This window comes from Palaemon carinicauda, chromosome 35 (assembly GCF_036898095.1).
Source record: "Palaemon carinicauda isolate YSFRI2023 chromosome 35, ASM3689809v2, whole genome shotgun sequence".
Lineage (NCBI taxonomy): Eukaryota > Metazoa > Arthropoda > Malacostraca > Decapoda > Palaemonidae > Palaemon > Palaemon carinicauda.
The window spans coordinates 40,953,363-40,979,293 of NC_090759.1; the positions used below are offsets into that span (position 1 = coordinate 40,953,363).

General features: G+C 39.5%; 1 protein-coding gene across 1 annotated transcript in view; it reads left to right on the forward strand.

The window, feature by feature from the left end:
- The window catches only part of LOC137627246 (poly(A)-specific ribonuclease PARN-like), a 506,907-nt gene extending 482,340 nt beyond the window's left edge, over positions 1–24,567 (forward strand). The window contains exon 8 of the mRNA XM_068358327.1: positions 24,273–24,567. Coding sequence (XP_068214428.1) covers positions 24,273–24,567 — 295 coding nt within the window. The remainder of the gene's footprint in view (positions 1–24,272) is intronic.
- The last annotated feature ends 1,364 nt before the right edge of the window (positions 24,568–25,931 follow it).

The window sequence follows — 25,931 nt, forward strand, 5'->3', positions numbered from 1 at the left end:
TTTCATTTATGATAGAGGAGTTATTTTAACAAAGATCTTTATAAATTTAATGAAGACGAATTATTAGATATGTGCCCTAGAGAAATATGGAAGGTTCATAAGATTCCAAGAACCACTATGTTTATTTTATCATATCAAGACCATGATGTACCCTCTCATGTATGCATCGAAAATGAGAGGATCCCAGTTCGTGTCTACAAACAGAAACCTTTACAGTGCTATAATTGCTATAAATTTGGGGTATCCAGCAAGAGTATGCAAAAATGAGAAGATCTGCGAAAATTGTTCGGATCCTGAGCATGGACCCTGCACTTCTATTTCTATTGTAGCCAAAATCATAAAGCTACTGATAAAAACTATCCTCAATATGAAATAGAAGAAGCTGCTGTTCAGAAGACAGATGCAAAGCATATCAGTGTAGGATATGCTTGGTGGCTTCTAAGAAAACTAAAAGTTATGCCAAGGCCTTACAATCTAAGGATGCAGGACATATTGACAAAATTACAACTCCACATAGACCAGGTAATGTAAAGCATCCTATTGCTAAATTACTTCTCAAGGCTGTTAACATGCTCCTTTCTTTAAATTCGGTGCCACTTGTCAAAAAGGCACCCCCTCCTTCCTCTAAATCTGCCGCACCTCGAATGAAAAGACCAAGGCTTTCATCTCGGGTAGTATCATTGCCAGATTTAGGGGAGAAATACCCTGCTAGAGAGCTATTGGATGCACCTGCTATAATGGAGGTGCATAATCCTAAGGGTTCTCCATCTTTCAATCAAAAAAGAGGTAGACCACCATCCCTTTCCCCTCCAAGAAATGCAAAACTACCTATTGCAAATAGGTACAATATTTTATCTGAAAAAGATGATAAACCTTCAATAAACTTAAATCAATAAAAAATTCAAGTTGATTTTCACCATACCCCTCAAGAATTAGGTAAAAACCATTGAAAAGGCAAATGTGAAACCTAATTTATGAAGACCCTCTCTAAAAAGTCCAATAGGAAATAACGTTAAATCAAAGACCTCATCCAAGATGTCTTCCAAAAATAATCCATAATTTTCTCCTTAATTTTACAATGGAATTGTCAGGGCTTAAGGGCTAAATGTGAAGAACTTGAGCTCCTCATTCATGAGCACTCCCCTATATTTGTTTGTCTACAGGAGAGCAAGCTTGATGCTAATGCTCCATGTCCTTCAGAGTATGTTAGCTATAGGACACCGTACGATCAACTAACAGGGAGCCATGCCGGAAGTCTTACATATGTTCGCTGAGATGTTCCCCAAATATCTTTACCCATTTGTACCCCTTTGCAGGCAGTGGTTGTACAAATTGATGTAGGGAGAAAATACACGATTTGCCTTCTTTATTTACCTCCTAATGACATCTAGTACAATGATTTAGTAGAGGGGATTCAACAACTCCTTCAACCTTTTCTCTTCTTGGGGGATTTTAATAGTAGACATCTATTATGGGGCGATGTTTTAGCAAACACTAGGAGCATAACTATATCGTCAATTGTGGAAAATGAAGATGTGGGACTACTTAATACAGGAGAGTCCACACACTTTCATGTTGAGACAGGTACCTTGTTATGCATTTACCTATCAATTGCAAGCTCTAATTGCCTTCTCGATTTTGAATTGGAAGACATTAGATGATTGGCATACTAGTGATCATGCACCAATCATTATAAACACCAACAATGGTCCACCTTTACAGAGATTGCCAAGATGAAATCTTGAGAAGGCAGACTGGAATAGGTTTCATGAGCTGAACGAAATTGACGGGAATGCAGAACTGTTTGAAAATATTGATGAATGGAACCCTTCATACAGTAGGAGTTAATTCGATTCCCACAAAAACGGTTATTCAAACAACGACCAGTCCCCTGGTGGTCTTCAGAACAAACTGCCTTGTACAGAGCAACAAGAAAGTCTAACTTGATTATGCAGATGCCGTACTGAGGGTAATTTAATTATATACAAGTTCCGTTGTCCCATGAAAGAGCTAGGCGCCAGTCTTGGGTGTCTTTTGTTTCTTTCATCAACAGTGAACATCACCATCTTCGTTATGGAGGAAAGTAAAAAAGATAGCTGGCAAATTTACCCTCAACCCACCACCAGTGTTAAGGGTGAATGGTCAGTATGTGACTAGAGCAACTGAGATTAGCAATATATTGGCTCAGCATTTCTCCAAAGTATCAAGCAAGTGTAAAGTAGCTCCTGGTTACGAGTATAGAAGCAGCGAAGATCGTAAAATGCTAAATTTTGCAACAGAAAAAAAGGAATCCTACAATAATCCTTTTATCGAGAGGGAATTTGATTCTGTACTTGCTAATTGTAACGATACGGCCCCTGGTCCTGATGGACTTCCATATGCAGTGATTAAACATGTACTTGTTAATACCAAGTTATTTATTTTAAGCATTATTAACAGAATATGGCATGATCATAGTTATCCAAGTGTTTGGGAACTAGCCGTTATTTTAGTCTTTTTAAAACATGTTAAGGATAAGTTTTTAGCAGCAAACTACCGAACAGTTGCATTGACATGTTGTTTATGTAAGATCATGGAGAAGATGGTCAATGTATGACTGGTGTGGTGCCTGGAGAAGAAGGGTATTTTATCAGCTATCCAGTGTGGATTTAAGAAAATGCATTCAACGACAGATGTGTTGACAATACATGAGTCATTTATTTGTGAAGCATTTGCTTCCAAACAGCACCATGTAACAGTATTTTTTGACATTCAAATAGCATATGATACGGCATGGAGATATGGTATACTTAAAACCATTCATAATTTGGGAGTACGAGGAGAGCTACCATTGTTCATTCAATCATTTATTTCACAGAGATTTTTTCAAGTGAGAGTGGGAGAAACTCTATCAGAGAGAAAATGTCAGGGAGAAGGAGTTCTCCAAGGTAGTGTGCTAAGTGTTACCCTACCTGGACTAACAATTAATGGGATATCCTCCGTCATTCCTCAAGATATTATCTCAACGCTATTTGTAGATGATCTCTACATATCATTTGTTGGAGCTAGAATGGCAATGGTTGACAAAAAACTACAACTTGCTATTGACAAAATTATTCAGTGGGCTGATTTGAATGGGTTTAAATTTTCGATAAGCAAAACTACTGTTGTCCATTTCTGTCGTATTCGGGGATTACATCTAGACCCTGATACATATGTACATCAAAAGTCAACGGAATCTGCGTGCAAGTGAAGCAAGGTTTTTATGCTAGATATTTGATTGTAGGTTGTCATGGGTTCCTCACTTAAAATCATTGATAGCAAAATGTGTTGATGCTTTGAAGCTTTTAAAATTTTTGTCGCATACATCACGGGGGGCAGACTGCAAAACTATTGCAAAGTTATAAAAGGCCTTAATCTTTTCAAAAATTAGTTATGAGTGCAAGATGTATTCTACAACCACCCCAAATCGACTAAAGATTTTAGATTCTATACACCATACAGGTATCAGATTAGCAACAGGAGCATTTAGAACACCTATTCCAAGCCTCCTTGTTGATGCTGGAGAATTACTGTTAGACCTTTACCAAAAGTCTTCTATTATTCGGTATTGGTTTATGTTGCAATGGCTTCCTAATTCTTTAACCTGTCAGACTGCAAGCTTTGTAAAGCACTCAACATACTTTGAGATGCACCCAAAATCCCCTTAATCTTATGGTTTTCGGGTGAAACAACACCTCCATGAAAATTACCAGAGGTATCTTTTTGTAAATATTTTATTGTCGTTTAAAAGAATATGACTGACATAGAAGCCAGGTCTCTTTTTATGGAACATGTTGCAGAACATAAGGAATCTACTTTTATATATACTGATTGCTCCAAATCTGACACTGGCGTTGGATTTGGAGTATATGATAAGGCTTTTAATTGTAGAGGTGCACTTTCTCCAACAGCTTCCATATTTATGGCCGAACTATACGGCATACTGACAGCTATCGAGAAAATAGTTACAAGACGAGGGCAATTTCACTATTTTCAGTGATGCAAGAAGTGTCCTACAAGCTTTAGAAGTTTTTAATTCCAATAATAATTTGGTTTTAAAGATTTAAGAGTGGCTTTTAATTATTTATGAAAGGTATAAGAGTTCGATTTTGTTGGGTTCTGACACGTAGGTGTGTCTTGAAATGAGAAGGCAGATTCACTGGCCAAAAATGCTGCAGCTGAGTTGCTACCAAGAAGGTATCCCATTCCCAGTAATGACTTTTTACCTACAATTAAGAATTTTATAAATAATAATTGGCAACGGCATTGGGATAGTTTACTTGAAAATGAAGTGAGAGAAATAAGTCATGTTATATCCTTGGAGGTATTGTATTACGGGATACCCGGAAAGTGGGAGACTACTCTTTGTCGTCTCCCCATTGGTCACACGCGGCTAACACAAGTTTTTGCTGGCTGGCCAACATCAACCATTTTGCGACGACTGTTTGATACCATTGACAGTTAGGCATTTGATTACCAAATGCCCCGTATACAGTAATGAAAGAAATAGATATCTGTTCGAGACTCGAGGTGAGGAAGGCAGATTCATCCTTGCCAAGATTCTTGGACATGATGTGTCCTACCATGCTAGTGGTATTTTTAGCTTTACTGTATTTCAGAAGCAGGTCTTTTGAAAGATATTCAACTTTTAAAATGACACCTTTGCTTTTATGGTTTAATTGAACATTCTTTTATTTAATTTTTTATTTTACAATAAACAATATCGACGTTAGTGACCTTAGATGTCAGGATGCCCGAAAATCTCAAATCAATCAATCAATCAATTAATCAACCACACATGAAGATATACTACAGAGCAGTCGTATCTCTGCAACTTCATGCCACTAGGTTATCCAGCATCTCCCCACTAAGGGAGGCTTTTCGTGATCAGTGGCAAAAAGTATGTCTAGATACCTCAGGAAATTTTCTATCGCAGTCTATCAATCATAGTGGGCCATCTTCTGTGGTTGGTGTTGTGAAAGGGGTGTCTCTCCTCCTGGAATCATTATTTCCCTAATTGCAGTTTTTATTGTATCTCTGAAAGGAAAACTCTACTCAGTCTCTGCTGTGAAAGGCTATTGCTCGGCCTTGAGTCTGATCTTTAGACTGAAAGGGGCACCTTTTTCCTTTTTGGGCAGAATTGTCAATGCTCATATGAAACTTTGAGTTATAATGCCCTCAGCTGGAAGTGAGACCTCCACCTTCAAACTCGGTTAGAGTCCTCTGTTCTCTAAAGGGAGCTCCTTACTAACTGTTGACTCGAGCCACTGACCAGGACTTGACTCTCACAACTGTTTTCCTACTTGCTCTTGCCTCTGCAAAGTAAGTTAGTGAACTTCATGGTCTTTCCTATAACATTGCCCATTTAAGGCGATAGGGGCAAATTTCATCCCTGATTTCTTTTGCTAAGACTCAAAATCTTGCTGTAGTGGACTCTAGGTTCAGGCCCTCCTGTATAGTGAGTCCACGGGCTGTAACCGATGACACGAATCAAGTGTTACGTAGTCCTGTGAGGGTGCGAAGGCGCTACTTTAAACGTACGAGCAAAGCTCACCCACATGTCAAGCAACTTCTTCTCTTTACCGCCAAGGAAGGTGACCCAGAGCTCATTACGTCAGGGGAAGCAGCACGTCCTTGGCGTTTAAGATAAATTTTTCTGTGTAACAGGTATTGCAAGTGGGCGTACGGAAGCTCCATATAACCTTCATGACACACAGTTCCCTTAACACGTTTTCCATTGGCCCTGTGGTGGCTACTTAGCAAGGGGCCTAGCTTCGTTGCCTCTTACAGGACAATTAGTAGTCGTCGGTTGAGGGCAGAGGTTACGGTTTTAGTCTGGGGTGAATGTAAAGGAATGACTGGCTTCTCTTATTTCATCATCCCCTCCCTTGTGGCTCAGCATCCAAGAGCCTTACAAGCTGACTTCCGTCAACTGATTATGTCTATCATTCTTATGTATACACTTTTTCACGTCCCCATTCTCCGAGTGAGGGAGAGTTTGGTTTTGGGTTTCAGTGTATGTAAGTTAACCTGGTAATGATGAAACTTTTAATCATAGAGTGGTTTCACACTCACTGGCCATTACTGCTCAGGTTATTGAACTCTGGTACAGTGATGCCTCACAACACGAAATTACTTGGTTCCGTAAGGGCTTTCGTGAAGTGAATTTTTCGTGTAGTGAGTCGCCTTTTACATGTAAATAGCCTAATTCATTCCAGACCCTAGAAAAACACCACAAAATAAAGTACAGTGAGCCCTCGCTACTTCGCGGTTCGACTATCGCGGATTCACCACTTCTCGGATTTTTTTCATAACGCATGTACTGTATATACATATATCGCGGATTTTCCGGAAATTTCGAAAATACCGCGATATATGAAGACCCCAAATACGTATTTCGTTAATTCCATTAATACTGTAATTAGTAATATTTGCTCTTACTGATGGTTCATTGCATTAAATATGACCTATAATTCAGTACAGAAAGAAATAAAACACGAAAAGAGAATGTGATCATACGTCTGAAGAGACGTAAAATACTATCATTGGCTGCACAGTAGAAGACATCATCAGCTTCATCGTCATCATTTCTACTGTGCAGCAAATTCATCGCCATCATCATTCAAGTTTTTCTTCAACTTCTTTCGTGGTGAGTACAGTAACAATCTTTATTTTTTTTATACATGTTTTACTTTAATATTCTAACATTTTAATATTTGTGCCTGTTTTAGTTTAGTATGCATTAAGTTAAAGGGAAGGTTTTAAAAGTCCGAATATACAAGTTATAACCTATCATATTTTTTTGTTTAAAATTTACATTTACGTACGTAAAACAACTCTCTCTCTCTCTCTCTCTCTCTCTCTCTCTCTCTCTCTCTCTCTCTCTCTCTCTCTCTCTCTCTCTCTCGTAAATTTTTTTCCTGCTTTGCTACGTATGTACTGTATGATTTTATATAGATACGGTAAATAATATTTGTATTAACATATTTTCTAAAAGCTTTTACTGTAATATCATTATTTATCACTTTCATCATGCGCGTTAAATGCCTTCGTTTGTTTATTACGATCGAAGATGGAGCGTACTTTATGACGCCGCCGTTTCAGGCGGCGTCATAAAGAGAAACAACATTTCATTTGGAAGTCCTAAGAAAAATTAAGTAAAACATTGGTAATAACAAAATCAACATACTGTATAATCAATATAATCGATGCAAAAACTAACCTATACACAGATGTGTAAATGCGTTTGTTTCTTCATTATGATCAGAGATAAACGTAAACAAAACATTGGTTGCCATTTTTTATCGTGCTTTTTGGCGTGTTTAGGAAACGCATGATATAAAATCGCCTTTAATATTTGTGCCTGTTTTAGTTTAGGGTACTGTAGTACATGCATTAAGTGTTCTGTACATTAAAGGGTAGTTTGTTAACAGTACTACGTACAAGGGAAGGTTTTAAAAGTCTGAATATACATGTTAAATAAATACGTAAATATGGTGTCCCTACTTCGCGGATTTTCACCTATCGCGGTCGGGTCTGGAACCTATCTACCGCGATAAACGAGGGCTCACTGTACATAACAAAAATGTTGAACCTTACCTTTGGAGTGAGGCGATGTCCGAGAGCGAAGTACAGGGCGGTAGAGGAGGATGAAAACGGCAGAAAACGTTTACGTACAAGTGGCAGAAAACGTAAACACGTAACTTTATAAAACAGATTTATAAATGACAGAAAACATTAACACTTAATTTTAGGAAACGCAGCTACAAATGACAGGAAATATTAACACTTAACTTTACGATAAACTTAAAATTTATTTTTCTATTTTTTTTTTTACTTTACGTTTTCTTTTTTCTAAATTTGATTACACTACGCATTTTCTTCATCACTGCTACCACTTTTCTTTCGTATTTTAGCTGGCGCTTGGTCTGTTTCTACCAAAGGCCTCTTACTAAAATATGCATCCAAAGAAGCTTGTTTCTGCTTGCTTCTTAAAATGTTCCTGAAATAACTCGGGCAAACTTCATTACAGTACTCAAGCGCATGACCTGTGAGAATTTTTTTCTGGGTATCTAGACCATCTTTAATTTCTGCCGTTGTCAGTAGCTCATCCTCCTCACCCCCGCTGTACTCTGCCTGAACAGTGTTCACTCGCATGGCCTCCAACTCCTTCAGGTCATCCGTCGTAAGTTCATTTTGGTGCTCTTGGATTACCTCATCAGTGTTGGCCTCATCAACTTCCAGACCCATGGACTTCATGAGTGTAACGATCTCGGCAACTTAAGATTGAGCATCAGGTTCAGGATCGTCAACGTTTTCGGAATCGTCTTCAGTTTGGTCTGCGTGGAAGCCCTCGAAATTTCGTGCGGAGACGGCATTAGGCCACAGCTTTCTCAAAGCAGAGTTCAATGTGCGCCTCGAAACCTCCTGCCAAGCTTGATCGATCATTTTGAGGCATATGACAATATCAAAATGCTCCTTCTAAAATTGACGAAGGGTGAGGTTTGTGCTCTCAATGATTTCGAAACATCTCTTGAAGAGATATTTCGTGTAGAGTTTCTTTAAGTTTGAAATCACTTGCAGGTCCATGGGCTGGAGGAGAGTGGTGGTGTTCGGTGGAAGATAAAGAATCTTGACGAAGGAATATTGTGCTGCAATATCTACATGGAAGGAAGGAGGGTGAGCAGGGGCATTGTCCAGTACCAGCAGGCATTTCATAGGGAGGCGCTTCTCTTCCAAATACTTTTCCACAGTCGGGCCAAAACAAATGTTTATCCACTCGATAAACAATTGTCTTGTTACCCAGGTTTTTCCATTAGCCCTCCACAACACGTTTAGACTTTCCTTAACGATTTTGTGGGTCTTGAAGGCTCGAGGAGTATCGGAGTGATACACCAGCAGGGGTTTCACCTTGCAATCCCCACTGGCATTTGCACAGAGTGCAAGGGTAAGCCTATCCTTCATAGGCTTATGCCCAGGTAGCCTCTTTTCTTCTGCTGTGATGTACGTTCGATGAGGCATTTTTTCCAAAAAAGCCCAGTCTCCTTGCAATTGAAGACTTGCTGGGGACTGTAGCCTTCCCGGACGGTCAACTCGTCGAACGTCTTAACAAAGGCTTCGGCTGCTTTCTTGTCCGAGCTTGCAGCCTTCCCATGACGCACCACTGAATGAATGCCTGAGCGTCTCTTAAATTTTTCAAACCACCCACGAGAAGCCTTGAACTCGGGGGGTTCCTTCTCCTGCGTCTGCATCGGCCTGACCACACACGAGATCACCGAAAATGGCCCTGGCTTTCTGGCAGATTATCGCTTTGGTGATAGTGTCTCCAGACATTTCTTTGTCCTTTATCCAGACAAGCAGCAGTCTCTCCATCTCATCATGGAGGTGGCTCCTCTTGCTGGAGAAAACAGGCACGCCCTTAGAAGGTGTTGTTGCTTTGATAGCTTCATTCTGCTTAAGGATCGTTCCTATCGTAGATGGATTTCGGCCATATTCCTTCACGAGCACACTTAACTGCATGCCAGCCTCGTTTTTCTTGATTATTTGCATCTTTGCTTGGGTGTTTCAATTCTGGGTAAGTGTTCAGCCAGTTAAACGGATTTCCACCCACCTCTCATTGAGTCTTCTAGTAAAGAACAAGGATTTGTATTATTGTTGGAACAAATGACAAATTTGGAGGTAATTTGTATTTTTCCTAACGATACAATCCTGAAGTTCTTTACAAATACTTATCCCACCATCACCTTCCCCGGTAAGTTCTGCATGCAATCAAATGGTTGAGCGAGGGAGTGTGCGGGCTGAGCGGTAGTCTCCCCAGCTATCCCCCAGTTTGCTGGGAGGTTGGATGCCACCTCGCTCAAGTTTTTTATGTCTTAGAACACCAGCTCATGCTGAATCTACTCCTAGTAAAAAACAATTAAGTATTTTTCTCTACTTTCCTGCCTTTTCCCAACTACTGTATCCCTTAATACTTTTAATTGGTGTGATTTGTCATTGAAAGTGAAAGAAGACGCAACATTAATTTCCTTTGTAAATAAGTATGTGAATAAATGTGTTGTGTTTTTAAGTACAAGTTTCTCTTTATATTCATTCCCCATATTTCAATTGCTATTACGGAATCCTATTTATTTAGAGATTCAAAGAACCTGTAACTATTCTAAGATTGCAACAGTTTGGGACCTTGACAGGATTATCGACAACGTAAGCAATTAAAACGGAGAATACAGAAAGAAGCAGAATGAGTGAAATATAATAATGAAAGATTTGATAGCATCAGGTAAGGTTGTTGGTCTAGATAGCTGTGCCCTTTGCCAGTGCTCTATGTTGAAAAGAAAGGAGGAACTGTATGAGAGAGATGAAAGAGTAGTTCGAAGAGAAATAGAAAAATAAAGCTGGAAAGCGGAAGAGAAGAAAACGAGAAATAATGTAAGCATGAGTTAGAAATTCCTCATTTAAAGTAAACTTCTCATAACAGTTCATGAGGTAGCAGACCAGGAAGTAATGCATTTGGCAACAGAAGAGGTAGTAGCTCATCATTAAGTGACGACGCTGGTAATTTAGATTTTGGTGCAATGTTGATATTAGTACCGAAATTTTATGAGGAAGACGTAACAAAGTATTTCATGTCCTCTGAAAAGTTAATGAACTGAGTATGTTGTATTTACAGTCAGTCATGTGGTAGGGTACTATCTGTATATAGCTGCATGTCCGAGGATTAATGTGAGGATTATGTGCTTAAAGGTTATTATCAAAGACTTACTGCAAGAAATTTCTAAGTTTAAGAAGGGACAAGAGCAGTACGTATGAAGAGTATGAGAGTAGGGAAGAAGTTAGAAAGATTGTTTTGTGATTGGTCAACTTATGTTGAAGTTGATAATTTTGATGATCTCAAAAACTTAGTTTTCCTAGAAAATTTCAAAGATAACGTAACCCAGATTTAAGCTATATTTAGAAGATCAGCACAAAAAAATTCTTTTGGAGATGCGACAAAATTGACAGTCTCACTCACAGTTCAAGTGAGATTAAGAAGAAAATTATCCTTCATTTAGTAAATATGATGGAGTAAAATCAGTTTTAGCAGTAGCAATATAGAGAAAAGTAACTATTATTGTTATGCATGTGGAAAACCTGTTCATACTCCCAGTGTTTGTAAGAACAAATGGTCAATTAGTAGTTCCAAGATAACTTGTTTCCAATGTAATAAGAAAGGGCTTCTTTCAGGGCATTGCATAGTAGAAGGGGGAAAATGTTAAGTAACCAGTGTCCCCAGTAAATAATCTTTCATCCAGCAGGAATGACATTATGAAACTTGGCAAACTTTATGGAGTCTTTTTGTTTGAAGATGTAGTTTTTTCTCCTAAAGAAGGGGATTCAGGAGAAGTCTTGCTTTGGTACACTGGAACGAATGTCTCCCTCATTAAGGCAACACTTCAAACATTGATGGACCCAAAACCTGAGAAACCGACATTTTCTGACAAAATTAAGGAAAAAGATCTGTTGGTAATTAAATCAACAAATACAACAACTAAAATTACTTTAAAAAATGCGAGGTTGAACAAGCACTTAAAGCAATTCCTATGCTTAACACGAGATCAACTACGAATGGAAATGTTGTTGTAAACTTTGCAAACAAAATGATCAGAGAAGAGGCGGCAAACAAAATTCAGTTATTGGTGGCTGACACTGAAACGAGAATAATCGGAAAACTAAAACCATATATGATGGTATGCAATGTGGACAATGATGAAGATGATGTAGTAAATGCTTTGGTTTAAAGAAATCTCTGCCTTGACCAAACCCAAAATATAGAAGAGAAGATAAGTGTAGTCCTGAAGAAAAATGCTTTTTTTTTGGGGGGGGGGCACTTACTATGTGCTGAAATGTGATCCTAAAGTTCGGAGGGCTATTCATGATAATGGGGACAAAGTTTCGTTACTATAGGGTACTTATAACATACGTGATAGGTACCATGTGATCACCTGGTACCACTGTCAGAGGTATGGACATCTTGAAAAAGATTGCAAGTCTAAGAAGGATGATAAAGTCTGTGGGAAATGTTCAGGAAAACATTAAACCAAGGAGTGTGATTCGCAAGTGTCAAGGTGTATAAACTGCACTAAGTTAAACAAACCAAGTGACCGCATAGTAAATTCTAGAGACTGCAAAGCTTATTACTTGGAATTGAAAAGACTTGCAGAAAATACTGATCATGGTTACTAAGGATGTCATAAACTGTGGCTATGTAAATATACAATCTGTAGGTAATAAGACTCTTCAAATTCTAGAATTGATAAACTAGAAATATTTGGACATACTAGCATTATCTGAAACATGGTCAAATAACTTAGACAAGGCAAATATCACTGAAATGACACCCCCCACACACACCATCTTTTACTTACTGAGAGAAAGTAGGTCTGGTGGGGGTGTCGGACTCATTATTCATAAAAGTTACTGAAATCTCAAAATGTTGAAAAGAACTAGTGTAACAAGCTTTGAATATATAGAAATAAACTTTACGCAAAAAAAAAAAAAACAGAAAAAATCTTTTGTAACAGTCTACAAACCTCCGAGAACAAACACTAGTATCTTTTTTGAAGAATTCGGTGCTCTCATTGAAATGATTATCATCATGGAGAAAAACAAATTAGTTATCTGTGGAGACTTGAATTTTTGGATAGATGACGCATCAAATCCTGACGCTTTGGTATTTAGTGAGTTATTAGAATCATATCGAATAGTGAATAATGTCGACTGTACAACTACTTTAACTGGGCATACGTTGGACTTAGTTTTAAGTGATGACATGAATAATATTGTATCTGATATAAAAGTTAAAGATAAATGTACTATCTCCCCAGTACACAAACATATTATGTTTAGTCTACCTCAACAGAAACATGCATTAGTAAAGAAAATAAACTTTAGACATAAATCAAATTTTCCTCCTACTGTATTTATTGAAGAAGTTACAAAGAAAATAAATGATGATATCAACATTCCCTGTGATCATGAGGACCAACGTCTGTTGGGAGCTTATAATAAAGTGAGTAAAAGTGAATACGATATCATGTGCCCACCAAGGAAAAGACTATAACTGTAAAAGACCAATCTCCTTGATTTGATGGAGAGACTTTGGTAAAAAAGAGGGAAAAAAGAAGTAAAGAAAGAAAGTGGAATAGGTTAAAAACTGAAAGTACTCGGGTTGAATACAAAACTGCTGCGTGTCAATATAACTACCTACTATGAAGGAAAAAAGTGAATACTATAATAGAAATATCCGCGAAGCAGCAACAGACATAAATAAGCTATATCGTCTCCTGAATGGTATAATGGGAAATGTAAAAGAAAAGAAGCTACCTGATGGACACAGTGACCAGGAACTAGCAAATAATTTTCTAGTTTTCATTAAAAACAAAATTGAAAATATAACCAGGTCATTTGTAAATACTCAACATCAGATTGATAATACACCAGGCACACAGACAAAATTAATAAGATTTAATAACATAGCACAAGATGACATCACCAGGGTTATCAAGAGAGCAAAAAAAAAGAAAAAAAAAACTGCAATCGATCCTATGCCAATATCTGAAGTAATTGGAGATAGAAACTTTTCTCGTCTAGTCAAAATAATAACGAGAATAGCAAATGATGAATGTAAGTTTCCCAAATCTGAGAAAATGACTATAGTCACACCAGTTCTGAAAAATGCACTGGACTACCAGGAATTAAGGTCATAGACCTATTTCAAATCTATCCTTTGTTTCAAAAGTGCTTGAATACGTAATTCTTGAACAACTAGTCAGTCACTTAGAAGTAATAGAAGCTTTACTTGACAACCAATCTGCTTACAGAAAACTATACTCTACGGAGACAGCCATCTGCTCTGTTGTAAATGATATGCAGGAAATGATGGATGAAAATGAATGTGGTATTTCAATATTGCTCGATCCCAGTGCTGCTTGTGATACAGTTGTGCATGAAATGTTACTAAATGATCTACTATCCATCGGCGTTTAAGATCAAGCTTTCGAATACCTAAAAGACTACTTAGTTGGTAGAAATTATTGTGTATATATTGGAAATTCTAATTCATCATATGAACCCTTAAACAGAGGGTTACCCCAGGGTAGTGTACTTGGCCCAATGTTATTCTGCATCTAAACTATTGGTCTATCAAAAATACTACAAAAGCATGGTGTGAAGTTCAAACTATTTGCGGATGACACACAATTTTACTTCTTCATAAATTATATAGATGACACTACTGAAACTTTAAACCGAATCCTTGATAGTGTTAGAGAATGGATGACATTTAAACAACTAAAATTAAATAGGAACAAAACTGAATTCATAGTGTGGTGGGTAAGAGAAACAGCATTAGAAACTTGGGTGATATTCAAATGAACATAAATAATGACTCAGTGCCGATATCTAGTAAAGTTCGAGATCTAGGTGTATTTCTTGACTGCAACCTGTCTCTAAATAACCAAATAAATAATGTAATAAAAACTGCTGGTTATTATCTAAGAAATATAGCGTTTATAAAAAAGTACCTGGACGAAAATTCTGTAAAGAAACTTATGATAAACTGTCTTATTACCAGGATAGACTACTGCAACTTTATCTATTACAATTTACCAAAAGTACAACTTAAGAAATTACAAAACATTATAAAAAGAGGCGCAAGATTGATAAAAGATGTTCCACCTTGAGAAAGGATCACCCCTATACTAATTGATTTACACTGGCTTCCGATAAAAACGAGAATTGAATTTAAAATATGTACAATAACCCACCAAGTTATCAGAACTGGTCGTCCAAAATACTTAAGAAAATTGCTACATATTGCCCAGCCAACAAATCATGTTGACACGAGAATAGTTACAGATGGCTTCAAACTATTGGAACCTAGATATATGTCTACCGTAGTCTCCAGAGCCTATAAATATGTGGCCCCAAGACATCCGAATGATAGAAGACATTAAGGCTTTCAAGAGGAAACTGAAGGCTTTCTTATTTCAACAGTCATACAATAGTGACGATTTAACAGTAAATGAACAGTACACGATATGAAACGTTAAATACTCTGAAAGAAGACGGTAAAACGACAGTGGTGGTCCTGTAGAGAGTGGGGTTCCCCTGCTGTAAGGGACCGGAAAAGCAGCTGTCAAAGTAAAGTAAGTAAAGTAATCAGCATGAAAGAAAAAACTAATTTTTGGTGGATTTCTGAACACCTGCGTTGTTTATCCTTTGTTGAAAATGAACTAAAAAAAGTCAGGGAGTGTCGAGAGATGTAAAAATGACAAAATTGAAAGTAATTTGTATTTTTCCTAACTATACAATCCTGAAGTTTTTCACTATTAGTAGATTCAGCACGAGCTGCTGTGCTTAGCCATAAAAAGCTTGAACGAGGTGCAGCCAACTTTCTGGCATACTGGGAAATAGCTGGGGAGACTACTGTTCAGCCTGAACACTCACTTGCTCAACCATTTTTGTTGCTTGCAGGACTTGCTAGGGGAAGGTGATGGTAGGATAAATATGTGTAAAGAACTTCAGGTTTGTATATTTAGGAAAAATACAAATTACTTCCAAATTCGTCATTTGTTCCAACATGAATGCAAACCCCCGTTCTTTACATGTGCTGTGTGGTCTCCAAAGATTTATAATAGAACAATAACTGAGTAGGTGCGTGTACCATAGAGAACAAACATGTACAACCAAGCAAACAACCAAATTAGAAGTGGATAGGTGAGAAGAAAATCTAAAAAGTCAGATTCCTGTCTCATAAGAGAAAATCTCCCAAAAACTTCCAAGAAGAAGCTGGATAGATGTCTGTCATTATGCTTTTGCTAAAGGACCTGGCTGAATTAACAGCTTTTATATTTGTTTTCCCCCTTGTAGGTGCCACGAACAAGCCGAGTACTACGCACATATGTTTTACTGCTTGGATTTGTTTTATGTAGTGTCATATAAACACCCAGTTCCCAGACAAACCTGTAAAGCTCTGGATGTCCTGAAATTACATATTAGAAAAAAACCCCCATGAGGAAGCAACTTCTCTCACATCTTGGTTTTGGGCGTGGGTAAAGAATTAGCTTTCTTGATATGGGATGTCATTAGAATATAGGTAGCCCCTGTTGAAAGGGAATTGCAGGTTGGAGTATTCAGAGACAGACTTCCTTTTGAGGACAGAAGGTAAAATGTATCTTGTTTTATGTGTTTATATTTATTACTATAGCATATATATGGTTTGAATTTAGTTTCCTAATACGTATATAGATGACCATTACATGAGGACGCTCAAATTAAACAGGATGGACAAAAAACCTAAACTGCATTTCCTAAGATTACTCCTAATTATCCCTTTGTTCCAACATTACTACAAGCCCTACGCTATTTATAGGGATTATCTTTCGGCGGGGGCATAACAACAATTAGAATAGCGCCAACGTATCCCTGCGTGTCGAAAGAGGTAACTAAAAGGGATGGGATGAGTGGACTGGGAACCCTATCTCTGTATCTTATTCCTATGAGATATCTAAGAGGTGTAGCTGGGGGGAGAGTGACTGCTCCCTGCACTCTAGTTTTGGGGTGTCTGAATGTGCGTAGTTGTAGTACCATAGCGATTAAAAGATGTGATATTGGAAGTATGTTTAGGAAGAGAAGGATGGATATATTGGCTTTGTGTTAGAAAGATAAAAGGGAAGGTTGAAATGATATTTGGTGAAGGGACTGGTAGAGTATCGGGGATTGAAAGGGGAAGAGCTAGAGAGGGTTTAATTGATTGATTGATTTAAGGTTTTCTGGCATCAATCAATCAATCAATCAAACCCTCTGGGTGTGGCTATATTGCTGAGTGAGTGGATGACAAAGTAGTGGAATGGAAGGAGATATCATCTAGGTTAATGTGGGTAACGGTTAGGTTGGGTAGGGAATGTTGGGCTTTTGTTAGTGCGTATGGGCTAGGTGTGACAAAAGCAAAGAAGAGCAGAATGAATTCTGGAATGAATTAACTAGGTGTGTAGAAGGAATTATGTAGTTGTCATGGGTGACTTAAAAGCTAGAGTGGGTGCTGAAGAGGTAGAAGGTGTCATTGGGAAGTATGACTTACCAGGTGAAAATTAGTGATGAGAGACTGGTAGAGATATGTGTTGGGCAAGACCTGGTAATAAGTTGTAGTTTTTCAAAAAGAAAGATAATAACAAGTATACATTGGTAAAAGTGGCAAATGGAAGAGTGGTAAAAAGGGTGTATTGGGATTGTGTGTTGATAACTAGAAGAATGTTGGAAGATTGAAAGATGTGCACGTGTTTAGGGGTATGGCTAACAGTATGTATGATAATTTTTTTTTTTTTTTTTGTGGAAGGAAAATTAAGTACAGCAAAAGAGAGGGGAATAGAGTGGGGGGGGGGGGTGTAAAAGGGAGGTAGTGAAGTTTGAATTAATAAAACCAGAGGTAAAAAGTGAATATTAATAAGGTTGGAAATGGCATATGACAGTATGAAAGTGAGAGAAACTGGTAATTTGAAGGAAAGGAAGTTTGTAAAAGAAAATTTTATTAGGATTGCAAGTGATGTGTATGGCAAGAGTATTGTTGGAGGCAGCACGAGGAAGGGTAGTGAATGGTGGAATGAAGGAGTAAAGATAAAAGTCGAAGAAAAAAAAAAAGAGGGCATTTGGAGAATGACTGCAGAGTAATAGTGTAGAGAAGTATGAGATATAGAAAGAAAAATGTGGAAATAAAACATAAGGTAGCTGTGGCAAAGAGGGCAGCTTACTGGAGGTGGGGTCAGGGTTTGGGTCGTTCATATAAGAGAATAAGAAGTTTTGGAAAGTGAAGAGAGTAAGGAAGGGTGGTTCGAGAATTGAAGAGACAGTGAAAGATAGAAATGGAAGGTTGTCAAAAGGAGAGGAGGCAAGGAAAAGGTGGGTGAAATATTTTGAGTTTACTGAATGTTGAGGATAATAGGGAGGCAGATATAATTGCTGTTGCAGGTGTTGAGTTGCCAGTGATGGGAGAGGAGAATGAGAGAAAGATTACAAGAGAGGAAGTGAGCAGAGCACTGGATGAAACGAGAGTAGGAAAAGCACTTGGTATGGGTGGTGTGAGGACTGAGATGTTAAAGGAAGGGGGTGTGACTGCACTTGAAATGTTGGTGAGATTGTTTAATATGTGTTATGTTGTCAATGGTACCAGTAGACTGGGTGTGTACGTGTATTGTACCACTATAGAAAGGTATGGGAGATGTGCATGAGTGTTGTAATTCAAGGGGTATTAGTTTGTTGAGTGTTGTTGGAAAAGTGTATTTTAGAGTACTAATTAATAGGATTAAGGATAAAACAGAGAATGCAATCTTAGAAGTATAGGGTAGTTTTAGAAGAGGTTGGGGATGTATGAATCAGATTTTTACAGTTAGGCAGATATGCGAGAAATATTTAGCAAGAGACAAGGCGGTGTATGTTGTGCTTATTTATCTGGAGAAAGCAAATGATAGAGTTGATAGGGAAGCGATGTGGAAGGTGATGAGGTTATATGAAATAGGTGGAAGGTTGTTGCAAGCAGTGAAGAGTTTCTACAAAGGTTAGGATAGGAAATGAAGTGAGCGAATGATTTCCAGTGAGAGTGGGGCTGAGACAGGGATGTGTGATATCGCTATGGTTATTCAATTTGTTTGTTGATGGAGTGGTGAGAGAGGTGAATGCTTAAGTGCTTGATCAAGATTGAAACTGATAGACGAGAGTGATCATGAATGGGAGGTAAATCAGTTGTTGTTTGCCGATGATACTGTACTGGTTGCAGACTCTGAAGAGAAGCTTGGTCGATTAGTCACTGAGTTTGGAAGGGTATGTGAGAGAAGGAAGTTGAGAGTTAATGTGGGTAAGAGTAAGGTCATGAGATGCATGAGAAGGGAAGGTGGTGCGAGGTTGAATGTTATGTTGAATGGAGAGTTACTTGAGGAGGTGGATCAGTTTAAGTACTTTGGGTCTGTTGTTGCAGCAAATGGTGAAGTAGAAGCAGATGTACGCCAGAGAGTGAATGAAAGATGCAAAGTGTTTGGGGCAGTGAAGGGAGGGGTAAAGAATAGAGGGTTAGGCATGAATGTAAAAAGAGTTTTGTATGAGAAAGTGATTGTACCAACTGTGATGTATAGATCGGAGTTGTGGGGAGTGAAAGTGACGGAGAGACAGAAATTGAATGTGTTTAAGAAGTGTCTGAGGATTAAGACTGGTGTATCTTGATTAGATAGGGATAGGAATGAAATAGTGAGGGTGAGTGCTCGTGTAATAAATGATTTAGCAGCATGATTGGATATGAATGTGTTGAAGTGGTTTGGCCATGTTGAGAGAATGGAAAGTGGCTGTCTGCTAAAGAAGGTGATGAATGCAAGAGTTGATGGGGAAAGTACAAGAGGAAGGCCAAGGTTTGGGTGGATGGATGGAGTGAAGAAAGTTTTAGATAATAGGAGGATAGATGTGAGAGAGGCAAGAGAGCGCGCTAGAAATAGGAATGAATGGTGAGCGATTGTGACTCAGTTCCGTTAGGCCCTGCTGCTTCCTCTGGTTGCCTTGGTAAACGCGGAGGTAGCAGCAGTAAGGGCTTCAGCATATGGAACTTCATTTGTGGTGAATAACCGGGAAAGGTGGACTGTGGCACCCTAGCAATACTGTACCAGTCAAACCCTGCTTAATCCTTCGTCAGGCTAGTAGGAGCGGAGAGAGGAAAGGTCCCATTTTGTTCATTTGTTTGATGTCGGCTACCCCCGAAAATGTGGGGAAATGCCATGATGAATATATAGAATAGATTTTTCGGCGAAGCTGGAAGACTAGCCATTAGGACTTTTAAGTGAGATGGCAAGTACCCAACTCCCTAGTCAGCAGGGGGGCCTAGTGGGGGTTGCTAGCTACCCCTCTCACTCACACACCAGTGTATCTGAGCCACTTTTTCTTTTGGTTTTGAGGAAATCGGACATGTGCTCTGTCTGCTCTCAAAAATGTTTTGGTTATTTACTATATTTTAATTCTTTTTTTCTTACAGGTGTGAGAATTGCTTCTTCCTGCTGTCCATCATGTGGACTTAGCCAGGACCTGAAGGACGTTCTTGAGGAACCTTAATGTCCTACGTCAAAACCAACCCCTATTTGTTGTGTCCGACCTGCAGAGGATTGCACTGTGACCAGGATAACACCTGCAAGGTGTTAGGGAGTGGTGTGCCTCCCATTGGTAGAGATTTTGGCGTCGACACAAGAAGTCTAAGAGGTATTCTTCACCTTCTGGGTCTTCCTTGAGGACAAAGAAACCTCGTACATCTTCTTTGACCCCCCCTCCCCCACCCCCGGTCTATTTCCAAAGCTCCTGCTCACTCGGTCTCTTCCCTAAGCTTCTGCTCGCTGTGTTTCTTCTGAGGATCAGTTGAGTAGGAGCATAGACCAGTAAACTCCAGAACAACCCCGGAGATCAGGGGTGTTGCTGCATCCCCTAGAGAAGTAACTTCACCCCCGCCCTTGGGGAATCCTTCTCTCTCATGTTTTGCAGGTTTGGCTGTTGCTGGGGGTCGCCTTCAAAGGTATAACATTTTTAGTGTGGGGCCCAGTGAAGACCTTCTCTGGTGTCCTCCAAAGTAGAAGTCCTTTCACCCGTGGATGCAGTGATCAATGCCCTTGCTGTCTGCAAGGCCCACCTCTCGCCCTCTCCTGTCTCTGCTAGGCCTGCACGCTGACGAGACCAACACGCCTGCTTGCCACCCCAATGCCGACCTTCTGCTGAGAATGACGATAATTTCCTCATGTTCCTACTCGTGCTCGTCACTATTCGGTTCGTGCTCATCACTCGTCTCGTGATCATCACTTCTGATTGCCGTTTGCCAGCTCATGATTGTCACTTGCCTGCTTACTGTTCACCAGCTCTTGGAAGCTGCTCCACCGCTGCCCACTTTTCTCTAGCTCGCAGTTACTCGTTACCTCGTAATCGCTGCTCTCCAGCCGTTCGCCAGCTTGTCCTTCTCATTCTAGACGGTCTCCTGCCAGAAGACGCTCTCCGAAGCATTACTCTCCATCTTGCAACATGCCAGCACATCACTCACCTGCTCGCCAATCACCAGCTCGTCGATCTTCAGTTCGCCGATCACTAACGCGCCGCTCTCCGATCATTAACACACTGCTCGCCAATGCGTCGCTCTCCCCCAAGTCCCTTTACAACAAGTCTCTCTCCCATGTGTTGCTCACCCATGTGATTGTTACTCGCCAGTTCGTCGGACTCATTCTCACAGGTCTCCTAGACATGATCACCACTCCCCAGTGTGCTCACCATCTCCCTCACAATCTTGATGTTCCTATGCGCAATAGACGCGTTCCCGCAAGTGATCACAGTTCTGCTCCTTGACAGGCTAGGGACGAGCCTTCCAAACCATTAGCAGCAGTTTTGAAGCAGCCTACGCCTCACCAGCAAGCCGCTGGAAGATGAGGAATATCCTTCAAGAGAGGTTCAGACCTCTTAGGGACGGCAGGAAGCTACCAGACCTTCTCTTCCGGAGGAGTATCTGCCGCCTCGCAGAGAGTCTAAGGACACCAAGACGGTGCAGCTCTCCTGCAAGAGAGAGCTAGAGGGTCTGCCCCAGTAGCAGGAATGTCTGCAGGCGACATTCCTTCAGTTGACAACCTCGACCCAACCCGGGCTCATATCAGTGAGAGCTTGGTGGTAGATGAGGACTTGGACTTAGCAGATGACTATCTTCCTGGGGCTGCAATTCTAAAGTTCAGCTCAGAAGTTATGCAGAGGGAGTCAGAGTACGACTTCTGGTAAGTCCTAGCCTGCATGAGGGCCATCAATGGGAAGGCTGAACCAGAGACGGCTCCTCAGGATGGTAAAGACATGGTCTTGGACCATGTCTACAGTACCCAGTGACCACCTAAGGCAAATGCAGCTCTTCCCTGGTCGAAGGGATTGACAGCAGCTAGAAAGAAGACATTCTCACAGATTGCCTGCTCTTCTAGCTCGCTTCAAGCAGGCTCATCCTCCTAACTCTTAACGCCACCATTTGTCCAGCAGAGGAGAAATTACGAGGACACAGACGAGCCCTTTCTGGTTTTGCCTCTTGACTCCTCCGTAGAGGCTCTCTCAAAGGGATTCATGTTTAAGAGGCTTTCTTGGCTCTCAGCTTCCTTTTCGGCATCTGAGAACCTACACATGGAAAAAGTGGCGTAGTATACCATGCAGGCTACTTCATGCCTAGGTCTGTGGTTGGGGTCAGTGGGCCACCTTGTTAAAACTGAGGATTGGTCCAAGGATTATACAAGGAAGTCCATGAAAGTAGGCGTTATCATAATGCGATGGTCATACAGACTATACTGATTCTATGAAGAATAGGGAATTATTAAGTGCTCTGCACAAATGTGAGATTCTTCAAAACAAACCCAGAGGATTTCTCACTTGGAAAATATTGTATTTTTAAATTGTTGAGGGCTTACCAGAGTTGCTGATGGTTATATGCTGCACTAAAGTATGGCTGACTTGTACATAGGAAACAACCTACTCCTGGAGAAGCAGATGTCCCCAATACTTTCAATTCTGGTTTCATGATATCAAAATCTTAGTAAGTGCTATTGGCTCATGCTAGCTAAACCTACCAAGTACAATTTAATCTAAGGTCAACTTCCTTTAGTTGAATAAACCACTTCCTGTCTTTTCCTTTTTATTTGTAAATTAAGGTGAATTACCTCTATCCACCATGTGCAGGCTAGATATACCGGGAAAAAATGTTAGCCTGCTCTAATTGTTTCTCAACTCTTTTAGGGAAGGCTTGGGGTATGGCTTCCTCTGGATACTTATCCTGGCAATACATACTAAGTTTAAATGTGTAACCAAGGTTTCCACCAAAGAATAAGATGAATCTAAAAATATCCTGTATATTTCAGCTTTGGAGTGAACTCTATTAATTTACGGTAATTTACTAGTAAAAGCTCAACCTTTAAAGATGAAGGCTCAGAAAATTATCTAGATAATAAGAGATATGTAAGACAGGAGAAAAAAAAAGGAGCCCAAGAATGATTGTGTCATATTATTAACATCAAAAGGTTAATTATATTTGCTAAAAGCGATAGAGTAACATCAACCAAAATGCGGTTGTCAGTTAGACTGCCTTCCGAAGAACAGAAATCATTACGCTTAACTCCCTTCACTTTTTTTCTTCCTCCTCATCCAATAATTAGTAAACTCTATACTGTACTGTACTATTTGATGTGGGAGATTTCTACATTCATTGAAAAAGCATGCTGCACTCTTTACTTATTCTTGTCCCTCATATTTAGTAAATCTAATACTAGTGTTTGATCTCCGTGATCCCTTCTCTTATCAGATCTATTCTGTAATAATAAACTCTCGTTCTCAACAGGCATTGCACATTTTATCTTTATCAAACTTAGACCCATACATACTGGACATACATATGAAATATATTACAGACTAAACAAAATCTTATTTTAGGAAATACATCTTGATATTGAGTTAAAAACAAAATACACTAGTAACCATGGTCCCATCAGATGATATGCCAAGAAATTGGCTGAAAAAATTTGAATGTAGTTTGTAGGATGGCATCCAATTAGTGTAGAGGTGCTGTAGCTCATGGGCATAAGATAGGCTAATCATACAAACCAATGAGTAGTCCTTTAATCCTGAGTTTGTCAACTATGCTGCACTTGCAAAATTTATAGCACAATGAATATTGTATAATAATTATTGAAAAATGTGGGGGTCTGGAGAAGTATTAAGGGGGTAGTCATATACAGTATTCACAAATTTTAAATACAACAGTGGTCGACCATGAAATCCATGCCCTTAATATGAAATATTTTTTACTATGGCCAGTAATGAAACAAGTTTAGTCCTAGCTTTCGAGGCTGCAATTATTTTACAGTTGAACAATATTTAACAGGAATAACAAAGTGTCTCCTTCATCAAATAAGAATTGCTACCTGATCCCCATGTGCAGTGTTCATCAATTTTATGAAATCTACTATATAGGCTATTTATTACAATATAAGAAGATATTAGTAGTCATTAAAGTCTTGTATCTTTGAGAATATTAGTTCTTGGATTACCACAGTTTATGAAGATTTTATCTGTCACATTTGTTTTTGCAGTAGATGTAAAAAGATTAAAGGCCTGGCCAAGGCATGTACACAAAGTTTTACTTTTAAATCAAGTAGGCAGATATTCACAAGTATTACTGAATTTCCTTTTATTTTCAGTGAAGACATTCCAATAACTGGACTAGAAATATTGTTCAGCGATCTTTGTGAAAAGTACAAGCCTCCTGAATTTGAAATAGAGGCAGACCATGAAAGTTTTGAAATTGGGGATTCGAGTAAAGCTCATGATGCAGGGTATGACGCATTTATGACTGGAGTGTGCTTTGCAACAATGGTTAAAAAACTAGGTAAGACGTTAATGAATATGCACGCCTACATGTTTTCTAGATTATTATGGGAGCACTTTTTTCTTGCTGTTATAAATTTGTGTTTTTATTTTTCAATGACAATATAATTAATGAATAATAAAAGACATTCATTCCTACGCGGATACAAACTTCTGAGTCATTTATATTGGGTTACTTCTAGTTTCGATTTCTACGGCCAGACAATAAAAAAGTAAATGGTTTGAATAGGTCATGCTACGTTGCATGGCAACTGCTGCCCATGACGCACTAAGCTTGTTCTACGTGCTTACTCACAACGCTTCCAGCCGAGAAGGCGGTCGGACGTGCCTTCCTTCTCTTCTGTGATTAGGCAACCGCATCGCCTACCCAATACCTTCATAGTGCTTAGTGCTTGTCTTTTGTGTCTTTGACATTCATTGTCTCTTGCGTGCTTTCATTATTTGTGGGATACTAGTGTATGCCGTTCGATATTGTCGAATTCAATGCGTTCCTGCCCTGTCCGAGATGGTTGTCCCTGTGGTATATTTATGAGCCAGGTAGCAGGTCGAAGTGGATACATGTAGAAATAAAAGATGTTCTATGGAATCACCATGTGAGTATTGTAGGAAGTATTCACTCTCCCATTGGGAGAGATATCGTTCGCTTTAAGAAACAAGGTAAGAGAGATTTTTCCCCTCCTTCACCTCCTGTTAGCAATCAGAAGTGGAAGTTGGGTTCGGCTCCGAGCGTTATCTCACCTCCAAGTTCGTGTCAGGAGGCTTCTGTGGCTTCAGTCACAGAGGACGACGGCCATAATTTTATCACCTAGTCTTAATAATGTTCATTATGAGCTTGAACCTGTTCTTATTGCAGATCCCCTGGCTACGACCACTGTGCTCCCTGTGCTGGATCCTTTAGATGCATCTGTCCCTAATTATTCTGTAATGACTAGATATCTCTCCCCCTTACGAGTGCGCTGAGTGGAGATTTATATACTTTATATCAGATTAGGCAGATAAGATGTTTCCCACTTTAGTAGTGTCTCCCATCAGAACAATGACATTATCTTCTCATTCCCAGCAGAACCTTAGAATAGAGCCTGCCATTTCCCCTCATACTGATGTAACCTCATTTAAAGTCCCGCCGCCAGTAACGACTATGTCGGTAAACGTATGGCAGCAGAGACAAGCGGTAATAGTTTCCGCAGAAACATAATGCCGTATGGGAAGGCAGTGACGCTAAAAGCAGCACCGCCGTAAATAGCGACGCATCACTATCACAGGTATAAAAGTAAGGTATGCCGTAGGAGACGACAAGGCCCTAAGTACCGGCACCGCCGTCAGTCTAACAACTCACTCCGCATGGAGAAGCATGCTGACGGCTCTGGAGGGCCAGAAGCCAGAGGGAATTAGCCCTCACTAACAACAATTGCAAAAACACAGCATCATAAAACACAATTTTGACATCGATGTCAGTGCCAGAAAGACCAACC